This window comes from Artibeus jamaicensis, unplaced genomic scaffold, assembly GCF_021234435.1.
Source record: "Artibeus jamaicensis isolate MK-2021 breed Jamaican fruit bat unplaced genomic scaffold, CSHL_Jam_final contig_519, whole genome shotgun sequence".
Lineage (NCBI taxonomy): Eukaryota > Metazoa > Chordata > Mammalia > Chiroptera > Phyllostomidae > Artibeus > Artibeus jamaicensis.
Genome location: NW_026521871.1, coordinates 26,444,099 through 26,465,778, shown reverse-complemented (window position 1 = coordinate 26,465,778; position 21,680 = coordinate 26,444,099). Strand labels below are relative to the sequence as shown.

Sequence of the window (21,680 nt, the reverse complement as noted above, 5' to 3'; positions counted from 1 at the left end):
CTGTTGAGGGCTTACTATGCACCAAGTATTACGGTACTCTAATGGCCATAAATTTAAATCTCACCATCACTCTATGAATTAAGTGTTACTATTCCTATATTACAGATGAGAAAACTTAAGTTACAAGCACCCAAAGATTCTAAGTGATTGAGTAAGAATTGAAACCCAGAATTACTCTGACTCTAACATCCATATTCTTAATCATTACTCTGTTTTTCCTTACATACTAACAAAGGCCATAGGGATAATCTAGAATTAAAATGTTGGCAGTAAAGATGCAAATAGTGTGGATGAAAAAAAGAGGTTCTATGGAAAGTAACCTTATAGGGTGATCTAATCGTAAATACCTAACTGGGCACGTCACAATGGGTAGTCAGGCCCTTGGCATATAACTTCTCTAGTAAAAGGTTAATCTTTGCTTTAAGCAAGCCCTGTTCATTGTTTCTGTACATCTAGGTTAATACAAGTTTGAAATGCCTCCTTCAGACCCCCCCTTCTAATATGTGACCATACTTTCAGACCCCCATTTCTAAAGTGTTACTGAAATAGGTTATGTTGTAAACCAGCTGTAACCAATAAGTACTATAAGGACTACCATGGCTATAGTAAGATTCCCAATGGATTTATGACTTAGAACCAGAAGACCGGCTTGATTCAACACAGTGACTAATTTCACCTAGTGGTAACCCTTTGCCTCATTATATGCCCACTGTAATACATTTCCATCCTAAATAACACACCTGGTGCTGCCATGATTAGAAACTGAAAACCCATATAAACACACAATATGGCCAACAATGCTCTTCTAAGAAGTCTCCATCCTTTCCCAGAGAAACCCTGAATATTTCTCCCCCTTACTGAATACCCTACCCGCCCCCATTAAATAAGTCTCAATAAAAGAAGTAAACTTCACTAGGGAGAGGCTGCTCTGCCTATGGAGTAACCTTGTCTCTGTCCCAATCCTTCACTAATAAGCTCACTTTAAACTCTATGCTGGCTTGTGTATGATTCTTTCCTGTGTGAAGCCAAGAACCCACAGTGGGTTGCAGACCTCTGGTTCCCCTGACCACTGGAATGCCTGCATCATCTCTACCTCAAGAGAGCACACATAATCTTACCTATTTTGCAATCCAATTCCTACCTCAATTTTGCTCATCTGCATGTAATCTTCCTTACTTTCCTTCCTTAATTTCAAATGCATAAAAGTGCCCTTCACAGCATTGGACATCTTGCTCCCTGGCATATGTCATCGGTTTGGCTCCAATAAACTCATAAAAATTCTCTACAGTTTCAGATGTTTCTTATGTTGACAATAGATTGAAAAGAAATTTAAGCAAGAGAACTGACAGAATTTAAGAACTAATCAGAACAGGGGCTGCTGATGATTACAACACAATCTCTAGGTAGTTAGTTACTCACTAGGTAGTTACTCACTAGATGGATTAACATAGAAACAAATGCTAAGGTAATAGTTGAATTTTAGAGATGATGATCTGAGACCCTTTAACATCTCCAACTGGAGATACCAAGTAGGCAGCTGAATATATAACTTCAAAGTTCATGAGCAAGAACAGAGATCTGGGGGTCCTCAGCATTTAGATGGCAACATAAGTGATGGAAATAGATACAATTGTTTAAAGAGAATAAGTGAAGAAGGGTGACAAAAGCATCCTGTGAACAATATTTAAAAAATGGATGAGCACTGGCTGGTGTGGCTCAGCAGATTGAGTGCCAGCCTGCAAACCAAAGGGCTGCTGGTTCGATTCCCTGTGTATCTGCCTGGGTTTCAGGCCTGGTCCCCAGTACAGGACACGTGAAAGGCAATCAATCACACACTGATGCTTCTCTCCCTCTCTTTCTCCCTTCCCCTCTCTCTAAAAATAAATAAATATATATTTTTAAAAATTAAAAAAAAAAAAAAAAGACGGGTGAGAAAGAACTTATGTAACAGAATGAAATGCTCAGCCTCTCTGACTTCATTTGTTCAAACCATCTTAGTTCCCATAGCCTCTTGGTTAATAGCTTCTGCTTAGTCTTGCATATAAATATGCTAATCATTAGAGGAATTCTGCTTGTACTTGAGTTTTACAAAACATCTATCAGAAAGTGTGTCTCTTGAAAAGGGAAGCATATACAAAAATGACTGTTTATCAGAGATTTGCAGGAACCTCCTGACTGGACTCGCATTAACTAGCGCCAACAGCTTAGTAACAACAAAATTTCATAATCTTCTTAGACCTCTACTAGTACCCAGATGTTTGTCAATGGCCTCTTTCCCCTCCCGTTTCTTCTTCCTTTGACGTAAAAGAAAGTTGAATTCTGTACTTTTTTAAGCTGGTTCTTTAGGACATCAGTCTGCTATCTTCTCGGCTTGCTGGCTTTCTGAATAAAGTTGCTTTTCTTGCCCTAAGACCTTGTCACTCAACTTACTTGCTGTCATGTGGCGAGTGGTACAAGCTTGGACTCAATTATACTTTGAAGAAATCTAAAAGCAGCAAGGCTCTCATTTAGAATGGAAGGGCAGATAAAGTGCTTCCCAGATAAGGTCAAGTTCAAGGAGTTCATCATCACCAAGCCCTTATTATATGAATGTTAAAGGGACTTAGCTAAGGAAAAAAGATGATCAAATATATGAACAGTAAAATGACAACAAAGAACTATCAACAACTGAACCTAAGTAAAAACAAAAACAAACTAAGCCAACACCTAGAACAGGAACATAATCACAGAAATGGAGATTACATGGAGGGTTATCAGTGGGGAGGTGGAGGGGGAAGAATGGAGGGAAAGGTACAAGGTGTAAGAAGTATAAATGGTAGGTACAAAATAGACAGGGGGAGGTTAAGAATAGTACAGGAAATGAAGAAGCCAAATAACTTATATGTAGGACCCATGGATATGAACTAAGGTGGAGGAATGCTGGTGGGTGGAGGAGAGTAAAGGGGACAAAAAATTGGGAGAACTGTAATAGCATAATCAATAAAATACACTCAATAAAACTGGTTTATAGGTACAGACCAAAAAAAAAAAAAAAAGAAAGAACTGTTGATCAGCAGATAAAAGAAATACTAGGAAAATCACCAGGACTGTGACTCTTGTATAATTAACCTTTTCCCAAATTCCTTACCTACCCTTTCCTTCTCCCTATAAAAAGGTAGGTTTGAGATGAGATGTTAAGACATATTTTTAGGATACATAACCAGCCACCTCTTCAAATAGCCAGCATTTGAATAAAGCTCCCATTAAGATTCAGTCATGGTCTCTACTTACTGCTTCTGGTAGTGACAGCATGAACACTGACTTTTCTGGTTTCAAAATGATGTGGAAGTATAAATGCTCTTTTATTCTCTTTAGTTTTCTAGTCTGTGCACAAAAAAGTAGTCTAGAGAATTAGTTATCTTTGGAGTTGGAGGCAAAAGATTTCTTTAAAGGTCAATCCTACAACAAATGTGTCTTATGCTAAAGTAACAGTTGAATTTTAGAGATGATTACTTGCCAATTCACCTGAAGAGTTGTAAATTAACCATCACAAGACTCGTCAAAAAAAAATAGGACCCAAATAAACAAAATCAGAAATTAAAGAGGAGAGATTACAGCTGATACCACAAAAATACAAAAGATTGTAAGAAATTACTAAGAACAACTATAATACCAAGAAATTTGAAAACCTGGGTGAAATGGACAAATTTCTAGAAACTTATATTCTTCCAAAACTGAATGAAGAAGCAGAAAGCTTGAGCACACCGGTAATAGCTGGTGAAATTAAAGCAATAATCAAAAAACTCCTGTCATACAAAAGCCCTGGACTGGACAGGGTCACAGAAGAATTTTACAAAATATGTTAAAAAGAGCTCACTCCTATCCTTCACAGACTTTTCCACAAAATCCAAGAAGAGGGAAGACTACAAAACTCTTTTTATGAGGCCATCATCATCCTAATCCCAAAACCAGACAAGGGCGCAACAAAGAAAGAAAACTACAGGCCAATATCACTGATGAACCTAGACGCCAAGACCCTCAACAAAATATTGGTAAACCCCATCCAGCAATACATCAAAAAGACCATATACCATGATCAAGTGGGATTTATAACAGGGATGCAAGGATGGTACAATATTTGCAAATCAATAAACATAATACATCACATAAACAAAAGCAAAGACAAAAATCACATAATCATATGAATAGATGTGGTAAAAGCATTTGATGAGGTATGGCACCCATTTATGATAAGATACTTAGCAAAGTGGGAGTAGAGAAAGCATACCTCAACCTAATAAAAACCATATACAAAACACCTACAGCCAACAGCATACTCAACAGGCAAAAACTTAAAGCTTTCCCACTAAGATGAGGATCAAGACAAGGATGTCCACTTTCACCACTTCTATGCAACATAGTATTGAAAGTCCTTGCCACAGTGACCAGGGAAGAAAAAGAAATAAAAGACATCCAAATTGGACAGGAAAAAGCAAAACTGTCATTGTTTGCAGATGACATGATAGTGTACACAGAAAATCTTATGGACTTCACCAAAAAACTACTCAACATAAGTGAGTGTGGCAAAATATCGGGATACAAAGTCAATATTCAGAAATCAAAGGCATTTTTGTATGCCAACAATGACATATCAGAAATAGAAATCAGGGAAAAAAAACCCATTTGATATAGCAACAAGAAAAATAAAGTACTTAGGAATAAACCTAACCAAGGAGCTTGTCAAAGACCTGTACTCAGAAAACTACACATCACTGAAAAAAGAAATTAAGGAAGACACAAACAAATGGAACCAATAGCATGTTCAGGGATTGGAAGAATTAACATCATCAAAATGTCCATATTACCCAAGGCAATTTATAGGTTCAAGTAAATAGTCTACTGATGGCTAATCAGTGGTATTATTTTAAGAAGAAACTGGAAATGGGAAGCAACTGAGTAAACAGAAGCTGGAGGCCTTCTTTAGCTGTTAAGTTTGTATACAACCTAAATATTATTTGAGTGCTCAAGAAAGTGAATTTGGAAAAGAGCCTCTGTAATAAACCTGACTGCAAGTAACCTTATAAGATCTGATCATAAATTCTTAACTACAGATCACGGTAGGTGTGAAAAAGTTTATCTTTGCCTTAAGCAAGCCCTCTACATTGTTCTTGTGAACCTAGCTAACAAACCTTGGAAATGCTAGAGTAATCCTTTTATTTCAGACCTCTTAAGGGTGACCATCCTCAAGAGAGCACATAATCTTGTTAATTAGCCTACAAACCCAATCACAGAGATTTTCCTGCCCCACCAGCTTTACTTTATCCCTCTCCTTCACGAAATTTTTCTTAAATTATCTTCTTAAACCCCAATGTATAAATAGAACTGCAAAGCTGCAGTTCCCAGGAGCATTTAAAATTTTGTTTCCTGGCATGTCCTTGGTTTGGCTCAAAGAAACTTATAAAAATTCTCTTCAGGTTTGGACCTTCTTAGTTCCACTGAGAGACATACAAATACCAGTAGGTTTAGGTAATATGTACAGACATCATACATTTAACTGAATTAGCTCATCTCATATAGTAAATCCCTTTGAACAGCTGAGAATTTAGATTTCTTGTGGATTTCAGAACACTGCTTTTATTTATTGCATAATTTTCTACTTCATTATGCTAGCATCTTACTACATTTCATTTGACTTAAATAGTTAGAAGAATTATGATTCCCAAAACTGATTTTTCTCAAGTAAAGGCAGGCAGCCATTCCTGGGACATGTGGTAGTAAGTATCTTTAGAAATTTTCAGGGTGATAAATCAAATTTTTAAAAGAGGTTAAGGATTTGCTAGCTTAAAACTCTAGTAGTATTGAGATTACAAAGTTTCACCCTGGGATTTGGCTAGTGTGGCTCAGTTGGTTGGGTGTCATCCTGCAAACTCAAAGGTCCTGTGTTCAATTCCCAGCCAGGGAATGCATGAAAAACAACTAACAGATGCTTTCTTTCACATCAATGTTTAGCTGCCTCTTTTTCTTCTTTCCTTCCTCTGTCTCGAAAATCAATAAGGATCTCCTCAAGTAAGGATTTAAAAAAATATTGCAAATTTCATACAGTGAGCTTTATTCTTAATGTCCCTTGAAAAGTAAGATTATATGATAATCAAAGGAAAAGAAAAAATGAACAAAAGAAATTTAAGAAAACTTGTTATAGTCCACATATTCTGGAATGGAATACCTTGTCTCCTGTCCTGCTATAATATTTGTCAGTTATTATAGAAAAAAATTAGGTATGCTTAAATTATATTAAATAAATTCATAGGGGCATTTTATATATAGTATTTCATTTTTTTCTGGGATAGAATTCAATAATAATGAAGTTCACATTTACTGGAATTTACTATACTAGGCACTAATCTAAGCTTTTCACATATTAACTGTCACAACTACAATGAGTATTGATATTATTATCAGTCCCATTTTATATAGGAAGAAAAAGGCACAGAGATGTTAAATGCAGGCTTGTCTTTGGGCCTCAAACCCACAGCTAATAAGTGGAGTGAATTAACCAAAATAGTTTGCTTCCAGAGTGTGTGCTCTGATCCATTTTGCTATAGATTGTTACTATAAAAAATTAATATGTTGAAGAAACAGGCAGCATTATGAAGATATGTTAAACTCCATTTATTTAAATATATTTATACATAAACAAAAAAGCTAATCAACCCAACAGAAATTGAAAAAGAGGAACGGAGGAACAAGGTAGGCTGATTATCCAGATGGTAATTTTTAGAAACTGGAATGTTTAGCAAGTATGTCTATCACTCTGAACACAACGAAGTTTTACATAAATAAATCCCCTTTCGATTTAGCATGCCTGAATATTATAGAGGTGAAAACTGAAGGCAGAGTGAATAGGGGAGTAATGTACTCCTCTCTCTTAGTACATATAAGCTATACATGAACTTACTACATGGTGCTTCCTTTCAAGTGCTTTTTCCTAAACGAAACCAGTATTTTTATTTTTAGAAAGCAGCTTAGCATCCAGTAGTTTATTCTAAACTAGCTATGGAAAGGAATTCCAATGGGTCAAGTGATAGCATTAAACTGAGATTTAAATTGGATCTTGGCTATATTATGTCTAAAGTTTTTTTGTTTTTTTTGTTTTTTTTTGCTTCCCAGTACATCTAGTGAAACCAATGAGGAGACTGAAACCTACTATACACAAATGTGAAAAGGCTAAAATAGTTTATCAGTGATCTGTTGGAAAAGATGAAGAGAAATCTGTTTCTAGAAAGTAAGATAATGTTTTCAAAATACATTAATGATGAACCTAAACAGCAACATCTCAGCACTTAAAAAGCCCAAATGAGGCTAAAACAATTATGAGCGATTTTACCAGATAAAAGCTACACCGTATTAGAAAGAAGTTTTCTCAAAGGCACAAAGGCTCAAACTTGACTTACTTTAACCTCTTAGGAAGAAAAACAGATAGTAAAGGTAGACTACCTCTTAAAAGCCAACTGTCTCAATATGATTATAGTAGTCAGTGAGAAAAGAGAGTTTATTTCCTACACACACAAATAATACAGATTTTAAATGAGTGATTCCTTTCCACTTTGTACCACAATTTTTTGTGTCTAGAGGAAAACCAAATTCAGCTGTCTTTTTGCCCACAGCCTTAAATATCATTAAGGTAATCCTAGCCAGAAAATGAAGCCATGGAAACATGAGTAGTAAATACATAAAAGTAGTTCAACACATCCGACAAACTCACATTTTAAAAAGGGCAGAAATAAAACAGAACAGGCTCTGGATAGCTCAGTTGGTTAGAGCATCATCCTGATACACCAGGGTTGTGAGTCCAATCCTTGGTCAGGGCACAGACAAGAATCAACCAGTGAAAGAACAGATAAGTGGAACAACACAATGGTGTTTCTCTCTCTCCCTCCTCTCTCCCTCTTCTCTCTCTCTCTCTCTCTCTCTCTCTCTCTCTCACACACACACACACACACACACACACTGAATAGTTTAGGAAAACATAATTGCCAGTGATACCTCGGACAAAAGTTTGATCTCCAAAATATGTAAAGAACTCACACGACTCCACTTCAGGAAGACAAAAAACCCACTTAAAAATGGGTAAAAGACGTGAAAAGACACTTCTCCAAGGAGAACATACAAAGGGCCCAGGAACATGAAAAGATGCTCAGCATCACTAGCCATCAGAGAGATGCAAATTAAAACCACAATTAGATACCACTTCACACCGGTCAGAATGGCCATCATAAACAAATCAACAAATATGTGTTGGAGAGGATGTGGAGATAAAGGAACCCTAGTGCACTGTTGGTGTGAATGCAGACTGCTGCAGCTACTGTGGAAAACAGTATGGAATTTCCTCAGAAAACTAAAAATGGAACTGCCTTTTGACCTGGCAATTCCACTGCTAGGATTATACCCTAAGAATCCTGAAACACCAATCAAAAGAACCTATGTACCCGTGTTCATAGCAGCACAATTTATAACAGCCAAGTGCTGGAAGCCACCTAAATGCACATTGGTAAATAAATGAGTGGATCAAAAAACTACAGTACATTTATACAATGGAATACTACGCAGCAGAGAGAAAGGAGCTTCTACCCTTTGCCAACAGCATGGATGGAACTGGAGAGAATTATGCTCTCCAGGAGCATAAGCCAGGAGGTGAAAGACAAATATCATATGATCTCACCTTTAACTGGAACATAATCAACAAAAGAAACAAGCAAGCAAAATATAACCAGAGACATTGAAATTAAAAACAATCTGACAGTAACCAGAGGGGAGGGGTGAGAGGGGAGAGGGGAGAGGGGAGGGGGAAGAGGGGAGGGGATAAGGGGGGAAGGGTTTTCAGGAACTACTATAAAGGACACACAGACAAAACCAAGGGGGAGAGTGGAAGCAAGGGAGGGAGGTGGGTTTGGCTAGGGTGGCAGGGAGTAGTGGGGGGAAAATGCAGACAACTGTAACTAAACAAGAATATAATTCAAAAAAATCAGTAGTTAAAAAAAAACATAGAAAAGTAGTCAAATAAGGAATTAAACCAGGTTAAAGATCTCAGAATATAAAAATATGGCCTATTAAGAACTTAGTGATTAATTTTCATTGATTAAAAAAGGGGCACAAAACCAATCCAGTTACCCAGAAGAGGCAAATAGGGTTTTTGACAAAGTTTGGTAAACAAGACCAAGGGGTTACCTTACTAGGTCAGGGACTAGCAAACCTGTGTAAAGGGTCAGACAGTAAGCATTTTAGGCTTTGTGGGTTTTACACTGTCTGTCCCCATTACTTTACTCTGCCACTATAGTATGAAAGCAGCCCTATTTTAAATAGTACATAAATTAATGAGCATGGCAGTGTTCCACTAAAACTTAATTTACAAAAATAGGCCAGATTTGGTCCACAGGCTATAGCCAGCCAAGTCTGTATTAGCCTATAAAGTTCTTTGGAGACATAAAGTGTTTTTGACAAAAAGGGGCCACATACTATACCTGACAAGCTCAGGGGAGGCTTGCATGGCAGGCCTTACAAACTCAGAGACCAAAAATAACCACATAGGATAGTTGGCGCATAAAACTTCCTACTGAAGGAGGATCATGGTGGGTAGTCATGGTCTTGACCCGTAGTTTCCTTGACAAAGGCCAAACTTTACGTTAAGTAAGCCTGTTTACTGTCTTTTTGCATCTAAGATAACATACCTTTGAAATGTCAGAGTAATCTTCTCTTCTAGACTCTTCAAGGCCTGGCACCAGAGCCCGAAACCACAGAACCCCTCATTGTTATCTTGTTTCCCCGAAAACCATCTTTATGTGCTGTAAATGTTAATTATTAACTACCCTCTACCTACCCATGTCAAAGAAGTATTCAATTCCAGGTATTTCCCCACTTTGCTTTCTCCCACCCCCTTAATCTACCACCAACTGATTTCATATAACTCTCTGTATGTCTCCTCCTTTTATTCTAATGTATGTATAAAACAAGCAGTGAAACTACCATTCTCTGGAGCATTTTCTCAATCCACTGAGATTTTGCTTTCTGCAACTTGTCAGATTAGCTCAAATAAACCCGTAAGAAATCTCTACAGGTTTGAATGTTTCTTATGTTGACATTATGTTATGTTTATCTGTACTTAGTATAGTTACTGACATATAATGAGGCTCATTAAATTATTTTTCAACTTAACTAAGTCATTATTCATATTAAATATTATAAAAAGATGAAACTAAATTCATTCATTTGAGACACACCAGTGACCAAGAGATAAAAAGCCTTTCCATTGTGGTGGGGTAAACCCCATGTAATACCTTTGAAGCTGCTTTCTTGTATGAATACCTGTTATTAGCTTCTCTTTTGGGGGGGCGAATAAAGAGAGTGTGCTAACTTTGTGAATACACAATAAAATAACTATTGAATATTTAAACCCCAAATGTAATACCTAGTTTTCAATGTTGTTGCTGTTCTTGGCTATTTGAATCTCCACCTGCTGACTCCTGCCATTGCCTCAAAGGCTAATCCACTCAGTTATGATTCAGGAACCCTTAAGCTGCCTACTGTAGTTCCAAATCATCGTCTGATTTCTCTTTCCTGTAGTGTACAAAGATGAAGAAAGATAAAGGAGGAGTCAGAGGGACAGAGGAAAAGTAATGTTAGGATCAAAATGAAAGACTTGAATTCCCAAATTATTCCAACATACACATGGAGGACAAAATCTACAATATTGTATCCCAAATCTACACTAGCTCCTAAGCATTTTACATAGTCCTATAATCTTAGATAATAGTAGTTCATTTATTATCAATTGTTGGTTTTGGTACAAGAGAAGATTAGACTAGGACTGCAATTTAATGCCATCAAAACAACAGTAATTATTTACTGAACACTTCTTTCAATGTAATCTTTCCAACAACCCTATTCAGCAATGAATGTCACACATTAAGCAACCGAAGTTTAAAAGTTAAGTAACGTGATTTCTTTGTCACAGGTGGTAAGAAATGGAACCAAAATTCAAACTTGGATTTAACTCCAAAGACCGTGTTCCCACACACACACACACACACACACACACACTCTCTCTCTCTCTCTCTGTGCTGGAAATATATGCTATAAACAGGGAGCTTTATATATATGTATATATGTATATAAATATATATATATATGGTCAGCAACAAGAAGTCATTTAACAAATACCTCCTAATTATACAATGGCCACTGGGAGAAAACATTTTTTAAAAATATTTTATTTATTTATTTTTAGAGAGAGGGGAGGGAGAAAGAGAGGGTGAGAAATAACGATGTGAGAGAAAGACATCGATCAGCTGCCTCTCATATGTGCCCTAACTGGGGATTGAACCTGCCACCCAGGCACGTGCTCTGACCAGAATGAAACCAGCAACCTTTTGGTTTGCTGGAGGATGCCCAACCGAGTCACACCGGTCAGGGTGTAAAAAAACATTTTTAAAACAAAAAACCTACTCAGAAAGGAAAATGTATTATCATATCACTGAGGGGATATTAAGTAGGATAAGACAACTATTTCCTTTCTATTCAAATAAATGGCCTGGCAGAGAAGTAAACTTTTACCATTAAATTTGGTAGAAAAAAATCTCTAATCCCTGTTCAAGAAAGCAGGAAGTGTTACATTTTGTTTAGATTCATAATGTTGCTTTAAGCCTCTAATAAAACACATTTTACTTTATAATAATTGCTATTTAAAACAGATCTCAGTCTTGGCTCATTATTTAAAATCATGAGGTATTAAATATCTTATGAAGTTTGATTATTTATAAATAAGGTGCTTTAAAGACCACTGTCCCTGTGTAAGTAAAAACAGCATCCAACTAAACAGGCTAGTAAAACTGAGGCAGCCTTATGCTTTCCTTCAAGGGGTAGGAGGATATTCCCCACCAGAAAGCAAAACTGGAGGCCCAGTATTAGTGTCATAAACACAGCATGGCATTCTTAATGGCATGTTGAAATAATGACTTGTAAGTTATCATCTAAGTTGAACACATTTACTTCTAGCTACTAGAGGTTTTAAGAATGTTAGAGTTGGATAGCATTTTGGAGAAGTTCAGAATTTGATATAAAGTGTGATCTACTTCTGCATTATAGATTTTAAAAAAAAGAATATTCTTAGAGCTGAACAAGAAATGGATATGAGATAAGACTTGGCTCTTTTACCCCTAACTTTCCTAGAACAGTCAATCAAAGAGTTGAGGTAGGGTATATTATAAACAAAAACATAACCATGAAAGAACAACTCTGAAGTCATGAGCAATCAAAAGAAAAGGCTTAAAACTAATTAGGTAGTTACTAAGGATAGAATTCTCAAGAAATAAAAGGTGGGAGAAAGATTTTTAAAAAGAATAAAGTGAAATGGTTATAAATTACTAAAAATTTGTTCCTAGAGGGGTGTGTCTATTATTTCCCACTTTTGGTCCCATTCCCTTCCCCCTCTACAGATGGAGAAGTATTACTTGTGTTTTGATATTATAGGAATTTGGGGCAAGGAACTGAGTGAACTCTCTCATTCTTCTTCATTGCTATTTTAAAGTACTGGGAAGGGAAAAGGAGAGAATGAAGTATAAAAAGCAGTTTGTAGATTTTTCTACATTTCAGCCTGTTTCTAATACACTTCTAGGGATGTATGTTTATATGAAGAACAGCAAGGTTAAATGTGTCTCCTTATGAGTCTGGCCACCTTCACCCTAATACCTCCATTCCTCAGTCTATTTGAAGGCAACTGCAATTTGCCAAGGAAACACTTTAGTTAAGAAGGCAATGATATATATATATTTATTTATTTAAATTTTACAGCTAAACACCTCAATGATAATTTGACCTGTAGCTACCTGAGGGATGCTGACTTTCTTTAATTTAAAGGATAAGAAATGGGGCCAGGATCCAGAGGGCGTGGATGTTTGCCCCAGGCCTTCCTTACTGTTGTGTAGAATAAGAACATTCAAGGTAAAGCTGAGAGCACTGCAACTTTAAGACTATAGAGAGTAGGACAGCTCCTCTCAGGAGGAAGAAAAAAATATGAAGATAGGTTCTAGATCCCCAGGGCAAAAAAAAGAAAAAGAGCAACAGGGGCATTATTTTAGCCCTAACTCTTATTTACCTGGCTCTTTAAATGTCTTTGTGTATGTCCAGAAGGAGCTGAAGAAAGATGTTTTCTGCTACAGAGAAGAGAAACTGAAGGCTCCTTCTACAGGACCAGCACTAGGGGGCACCGGAACAAAGTATACTGAACATGACCTGTGAGACAGCCAAAGAGCTTCAACTCTGGAAACCAGGGGAACAGAGGAAATACCCATTTGTGAAACCCAGTGAACTTCCATTTAGATAAAGATCTAATCCTGTTCTTGATATAGTCTTCCCATGTTATTTCATTTTCTAAAATAGTGCTCACTGTTGAATTAAATTTAACTTCAACTTAAACTTCTCATATAACTATCATTCATAATCTCCTGAATGACTCATGATGAGAGGAGAAAAGTAAATTTTAGAAAGTACTGTCTAAAAAGCAATTTGGCAATATGTATCAAGCCTTAAAATATGTACCATCTTTGACCCAGCAATTCCATTACCAAGAATATAAGATGAAACAATGTAAAACACAGAACAACCTTTTGCACCAGAATGCCCATCATGGCATTAATTTTATTAGTTAAAATGTTTACAACCTAAATATCAAAGAGAGCAGAGTGGTAAAATTAATTATGGTATAGCTACATGATAGACTAATGCATGCATCAAAAAATTATTAACATTTCTTTTAATAGCTGAAGGAAATCCCATGTTCATTGCAGAGAACACACAAAATTGTAAATACATTATGATCTCAATAAGATCGAAAAATATGTAATAAAAAGTACTAAAAGAAAATATACAAAAATATTAACAGTGGTATCTATGGGTAGTAAAATTCAGAAATTTTATTTTAACAATGAACATGTACTATAGTGAGAAAGCCCAAATTTATGGAAAACAACTTTACCTTGTACTTTTATACCCAAAACTAATATACATCATTTATTAAGCGACCTCTTCAGAGATTTAAAGGACATTCTATAAACGTACTGAGTAGAGAAAAACACAGTGGGCAGCTGGTTAGCTCTCTCATAGCTGAATAGTTCATTCCATTATTATTAACAGAAAAATTATTGAACAATGAGAAATATTAATGCAATAAGACTTTCAAGTTATTTCTAAGTGATCATCATTACAAATACAAAGATCCCAAGAGTCTACTGAATTATATTTACATTTTAAGAAAGAAAGCGAAAACAATGAGAGTGTTTTAGGTACATTACTACCAAAGTTCTCCATATACTTTACAACCTACTAGCATTACAAACTAAGCTGTAAGGGACCGGTTTGTTTTGGCCTGGCAAATGTGACTCAGCTCTGTATGGAAAACCTACAGAAGTGAAGTGGTGGCCAAGAGCCAGACCTTCAAACTGAGTTTTCCCATGGGAATTAGGCCTAGAAAATGCATACAGATTGTTATGGCTTGCTCTTGCTAAAACTCCATCACCCTGGTCTAAAACAACAAATGTGTATTGTCTATCTTCAAGGTAATTTCCAAAGACTGTATGAGTTCTCCCAAGGACAGAGCTAATGAGCTCATCACCATTCCCCTCTGCATGTTATTTTCATTTTCTTGATTGTACCTAAAATGTAGACAATAATATTCTATGTAGTAGATAATAAATCTTTCTCTGATGTAAGACCCGAGGAAAACAATAAAAGCCTGTCTAGGCAAGGGTCGAGGCGCTCCCCTCTTGAGGGAGTGGCCGAGGCACCCATAGGCACTCTCTCCTTGAGAGAGTAGTTGGGCCTGTTCCCTTCTTCTCCACAGGATTGTTGTCGCCTGTGCGTTCATACTCGCCATAAGCCACAACAGGCGGACTCTGCTGGCCAGGGTCTGCCACACTAAGTCATATAAAATCATGGTAATTTCTCATTCAAATGCCTTTATAGATACAAAATGATGAAAGAAAATGGGCTATATGACATAAATTTTTAAATGCCCAAATGATTAACAGACATTGCTGGTTTGTGTTCAGGAAGGAGTCAACCAACTCACTGTGCCCTTAAAAATTTTTTTAAAGCCATAATAAAACTGTCTAGAACTAGTCATATTAAAAGTTCAATAATACAACAATTCATTTTTTACTTTTTAAAATCCTAACCCAAGGATATGTTTTTATTGATTTGGGTAGGGGGATGTAGAGAAAGAGAGAGAAAGAAACATCAGTGTGAGAGAGAAACATCACTTGATTGCCTCTGCACATGCCCTGACCGAAGACTGAATCTGCAATTTAGGTGTGTGCCTCGAGCAGGAATGAAACCTGCAACCTTTTGGTGTACAGGACCACATTCCAACCAACTCAGCCACCCAAGAAAAGCAATAAATACAAGAATTTAAAGAATGCTAACAGAAAAGCCAGTAGATTTTCTGGATTCAAAATTTTTCTAAGTAATCAGGTTCCTTATCTGTAAAATGGGATTATAATATTCACTTTATAGGATTAAGATTTAATTAAATTAGAGCACTTTTATTAAAGTGATTTACAAAATGTAAAACATCAACAAGATATTAGGAACAATGTCCCCCATCTAGGACTTATCTAAAACCTGTTTTGGTTTCATCAAATCATTTCTAAATTCCTCAAGAGCTCTAACATTACATTTATAAACAAAAGCATACTACTATTGCAAGTAAGATACAGAACACACTAAGCATTTTTCTAGTATTCATCCATGCTTAAGAACTGTGAGTTAAACCTGATAAACCAAAACCTAAGATTAGGATGAAGAATAAAGATGTTTTTTGTACTAGTAGTTTAAAAAAGTTATTTTTTTTGATAAAATTATCACTGTTAAATATACCAACAAAGAACAACCACTCAAACAGTATCAAAAGATATAAAGTGAAAAGTAAATTTATTCTTATGCCTGCCCCCAAAGAATTCTATTTCTCAGAGGTTAGTACTGTTAAGATTCTTACATATCTACTGAGATATCTTTAGTACAGCAGTTATTAATCATACATAGATTACAGAATTTTAGAGCTAGAAAATGTTGGCACAATACAACTTTCAACTTTATAAATAAGCAACCTGAAACAGTGATTTTTTTAAATTGTCAATTTCTGGAAAGCACTTTACAATTGGTAAAATGCTTGACATAAGTTATCTGCTTTGAAATAATAACTATAGTAATAATAATAATTATTATTGAATGTATCAGGGTCACACTGATTTACATAACAGTAAAGATTTCAAGTGTACAACTCAATAAAACATCATCTGCATACTTGCATCGTACACCCATCGGCCAAAGTAGTCTCTTTCTGCCCCCCATTATTCCCTCTTTGCTCTCTTCATCCTCATCTCACAGTCCTCTTTCCTTCTGTCTATCACTATACTATTGTCTGTATCTATGTGATATATATGGTTTTAAAAGAATCTGCCTTGGCTGGGTAGCTTAGTTGGTCAGAGCATTGTCCCCCTATGCCAAGTCACTGCTTTGGTCCCCAGTCAGGATATATACAAGAGTAAACTAGTGAATGCATAAATAAGTGGAACAACAAATTGATGTTTCTCTTTCTCCCTTCCTCTCTATCTGTAAGAATCAATAAAGTAAAAAGTAAAACAAAAATCAACCACTGAATGCATAAATAAAGGGAAGAAACTGATATTTCTCCCTCTTTCTTCCTTATTCTCTCTCTCTGAAGAAGAAAAAAAAGAAAAAAAAAAGAAAAAAAAAAGAAAAGAAAAAACAATTAGCCATGACCGAGTAGCTCAGTTGCTTAGAGCGTCATCCTGATATGCCACGGTTGTGGTTTTGCTCTCTGGTCAGGGCACACAAAGAAAGTAACCAATGAATAAACTCTTGTAAGTGGAGCAACAAATGGATGTTTATCTCGCTCCCTAAAATCAATAATAACTTTTTATAAATTTAAATAAATAAAAGGAAGAATCTTCACAATGAGAGAGAAATTTGCATGTATCTTGAAGATTCATGCTTTTTAAGATTATTACTAAGAAAACTACTTTATAAATACAACTGAACAATGATTACTAAATATATTTTGAATTAAAAAATTACCAACAACTTCAAAGTGTGAAGAAATAACTTGAGAGACACTTATGTAAGAATTTCAAACATAATATACACGTACAAAAAACTATAAATAAAACATCAACTAAATAATGAAGCACCTGAAAGATGCTACAATATTCTTTATGGCATAAAGAAAACCAGTGTTGGCCACAAAATCTGCATTGCCATGATGGCTATGATAATCACAAAACCTGTATTATGATTAATAACAAAAATAAAGCTCTTGTTTATTAGGAGAAAGTGTCAGATCAAAATTAAATAGAAGGACAAGGAATCGCAAACTAATTCTGCTAAAATGAAGTTAAAAAAATAGAAAGTACTGAAAGAAGTGAGCTTAATAACAGAGATTCTCACTCTTATAGAATACAGTTGTAAAAGAACAAAATTTAAATTCAGTTTAACAAAGGAATTAACCATTAATTATGTAATTTTTAGATAAGTGTTGATTCTAAATTTATATAAATGCAATTATCAACATTTAGCCAAAATACAAGCAACTCAGATAACCAAAATAATCTCAGTAGAAAAAAAAGATACAAAACCAACCAAATAAAAAAATCAGAATAAAAGTTAACTGTGTGTAACATATAATAAACTCTTATCAAATTTTACCTTACATATATTCAATCTCCTCTAATTTTACCATATTTAAGAACATTTCTACAAACATGAAACTGCAATGTAATTTTCAAGCAGCTTATATATTACTAATAAAAGGTTAACTTCAATTTTTGCTTATCAAGACTGTCAATAAAATAGGAAAAAACTTGGAAGCTAACCAACATATCACCATCCTTCTAATTAAAAACAAAATCTCTGATTGCTTACCAAAGGAAGAGAAATCCTCAAATTATTAATCAGAAGGGCTAGCTCATGGTTATAAATCTTCATGAAAGACCTATTTTCTCCCCTTTATTCAATGGCAAACTGAATAAAGGGGAGAAAATTTTAAGACAGGCTGTTTTCTTCCATAAATAGAACTGGTGTGGGTTTATTTCTAATTTATACTTGTGCTAGGACTACCTCTTTAGAATCCCACCTTTTCAGGGAGATCTGCTACCTATTAGACATTTCACCTGGGAGGGGATTTATAGTTTGTCTAGATTAGAAAAGATCCTAAAGGTTAACTAGGCTTCAGTGCTCTGCTGACTCTCTGGAATCCTAGTTTCACTTAATCTCTGGTTTGTATTTCTCTTTTTGTTTTGCATGGTCGGTCATAAATTTAAAAACAACAGCAACTACAATTTGAGCTGTTTTTAACAAATGTGTTAAACAGTTTGGGCCCCAAGGTGCCATAATGCCAAAAACAAAACCTACATACTATATTTTCAGTATCATTCTATTTTTTTATAGCATGTTACCTATCAGAGCTCATTTGGTTTCTATGACAGTTATTTCTTATAAGAATTTTAACTTTGTGTGTATATACAACTATATATATATAGCTTTAAGACTGATTATCTTTCAAAAGGTAAAATATACTTACTCATAAGATAAAGCAAGAATTGAAAACAGTAATTATTATATATTTTATTTAAAATAACTTATTATAGATAATAACTATAAATTATTAAATATAAATTAAGCAAGGTTATTTTATTTTAGTAATAACCCTTCTGCCTACAGAAACTCTTACTTACTTTGGAAGGAGAACCATCAGTAATTTTCACCAACTGCCAAAGAATCGAGTAATGGGAACACTGCAATGCCTGTACGACTATCTGTATCAAATAAAAAAATTCAAACAAATGAGACATAATTTACATTTGCAGTTTTTATCATACAATAGTTATCATACTTTTTATCTTACAGTAAGTTTGGAGTCTAAATTTTTATAGAATTAAGGGGAATGAATAAAATATCTAGTTGAAAAAGGGACAAACCAACATATCTTAGAAGATAAAGATAATATATCTTGGTAAATATGGACCCAAATAACAGTATATTTCAAACAAAAAATGTATTATCATGAATACTTTGCTTAGATTTTTAAAAAGTGGTATGTCTAAAACTAATGTATCCCAATTTTATAACTAAATACTTATTTTGTTTTAAAGCATTTTAATGTGAAATAAAACTCACACAAGAATGTGCATAAAATATACAAAACTTAAAACTACTATAATATAGAATGTCAATAGTTTAAAAATTAAACAAATAAAAAACATATAAGACTTAATGAATGCTGTACATTACACTCCTATGACTATTTTTATAACTGCCAATTTATAAGTTTTAATCCCCTCACCTTTCAAACCCCCTTCCATCTGTCAACCATCAATTTGTTCTCTGTATCTATGAGTTTGGGGAAAAAATGTATTTTTGAACCATGGATGGGAATCTGCACATGAGGAGGGTCAACTTAAGTTATAAATAAATTTTTTAGTGTGTATGTGTAAGTATCCATAACTCCAATGCTGTTCAAGGGTCAATAATAATCTCTTTTCTCCTAAGGGTAACAGTTATTTTTACTTTTCAGGCAGTCAGTACATTTCAACAACCTAAGCCTGCATCCCTAAATAATAAGCTTATTATGCCTATTTATGAACACTGTATAAATGGGAGTCATGGAATATGTATCATTTTTTATCCAACTTCTACATTGAAACATTTGTTTTTTCTAATTTATTTTTTAAAGATTTTATTTATTTATTTATTTATCTTTAGAGAGATAGGGTGGGAAGGAAAGAGAAAGATAGATCAATGTGTGTTTGTTTCTCGTGTGCCCCCACTAGGGGCCTGACTGGCAACCTAGGCATGTGCCCTCACTGGGAATGGAACTGGTGACCCTTTGGTTCACAAGTCAGTACTTAATCCACTGATCCACACCTGCCAGGGCACTATGGACATTCTTATACATGTCTCCTAGTATACCCAGCTGTAGAAGTTCTTAAAAGTTTTTAGTGCTCAGGATCTCTTTACACTCTTAAAAATTACTAAGGACCCCAAATGGTTTTGTTTATGTGAGTTATATATCAATATTATCATATTAGAAATTAAAACTAATAAATGTTAAAAATATTTATTAAGGCTTTTAAAAACAAACTGTTTATATCATAAGATAATAAATAGTTCTTTAAAAAAATCTAAATTTTTTTAAACATAAAAAGTCAGTGGGAAGAATTGTAGTGTTTTACGTTTTCACAAATCTCTTTACTATACAGTTTAATAGCAAAGTAGAGTTTCAGATTTGCTCTGTATTCTGTTACAATATGCTGTTTTGATGAAGTATATGAAGAAAACCCAGAGTCACAGATCAGCTGGGGAAAAAGTATATTTTAATAACTTTTATAAATAAATGTGTATGTACATTCTTTGTTATGACCCCAATCCAATACTCCAATGTACACCTGTGAGAGAATGAGAATAAAAGAAAACTAACATCTTCATCTTACGACAGTAGTATGACCTCATGGACCTGTCGTGGAAGCCCAAAGAGTTCCTTATCTTACTTCGAGAACCACTGCTCTAGAAATAAGAATGCTGGACCATACATTATTTGTATGTTTAACTTTACAGTAGATAGTACCACACTGCTGTCCACGGTGGATGTATCTAGTAGTCTTTGACAGTTTCTTGGCTCTATGTTTTTAACAAAACTTGATAGCATATTTTGAATTTGGTGCTTTTATTATGTATGAGTACTATTTTAAGGTGGTACTATTGTATTTTGCCATGTATAATATGCACTCACATTTTTGTGTGCATTATACACAAGATTATTATACCCATGTATAATGCATAGCCTTATTTTTCCCTCAAAAATCTGGGTACAAAAGTGTGCACTATACATGGCAAAATATGTTAATTTACATGTCTATAAATACCATGGAGATGAGTACTTTTTCACTTTATATTGGCATCAAACTCCTGTTTTGTGAATTGTTTGTCCCTATTTTTCAGAGAAACAACAGAATTCAGGAAAATGAAACTGATTAAAAATCATAACAACACAGAATTTAATTTTAAAGAGGTCTTTTACTACATTGTTGAATAGGTTTATCTTTACTGTAATAAAACATTATCTAATAATATGATATTCCCTTATTACAGTGTCTCTATTACCTTTTCTACTTAAAAACCATAAGGATGAATATATGAAGAGAATAAACTGAAAATCAGTAAATGAGATAGATGTTACAGGAAGCAGCTGAGAGCTTTAACTGGTTTTATTTTTAAAAATTCAGGTTTTAGTTCTGGCTGGTGTAGCTCTGTTTGCTGGAGCATTGTCCCATAAACTGAAAAGCTGTGGGTTCGATTCTCAGTCAGGGGACTACCTAGGTGGCGGGTTTGGTCCTGATCAGGGAACATACCAGTCCATTCATTCATTCACTCATTCATTCATTCATCCATCTATTTACTTACTTACTCATCACCCACGGATAAGTTTATTGGTTTTAGAGAGAGAGAGAAAAGGGGTGAGAGAGCAAGAGAAATAAGATGTAAGAGAGAAAGATCAATTGGTTGCCTCTCGTATGTGCCCAATTGGGAATGTAACCTGCAACCTAGGTGTGTGTCCTGAATCTACAACCTTTAACAAA

General features: G+C 34.9%; 1 protein-coding gene across 3 annotated transcripts in view; it reads right to left on the bottom strand.

Annotated features, from left to right (window-relative positions):
• Positions 1-21,680, bottom strand: part of STAG1 (stromal antigen 1) — a 388,204-nt gene that overhangs the window by 36,010 nt on the left and 330,514 nt on the right. For all 3 annotated transcript variants that reach the window (XM_053669339.1, XM_053669338.1, XM_053669340.1), the window contains one exon: positions 18,780-18,860. In XM_053669339.1, coding sequence (XP_053525314.1) covers positions 18,780-18,860 — 81 coding nt within the window. The remainder of the gene's footprint in view (positions 1-18,779; positions 18,861-21,680) is intronic.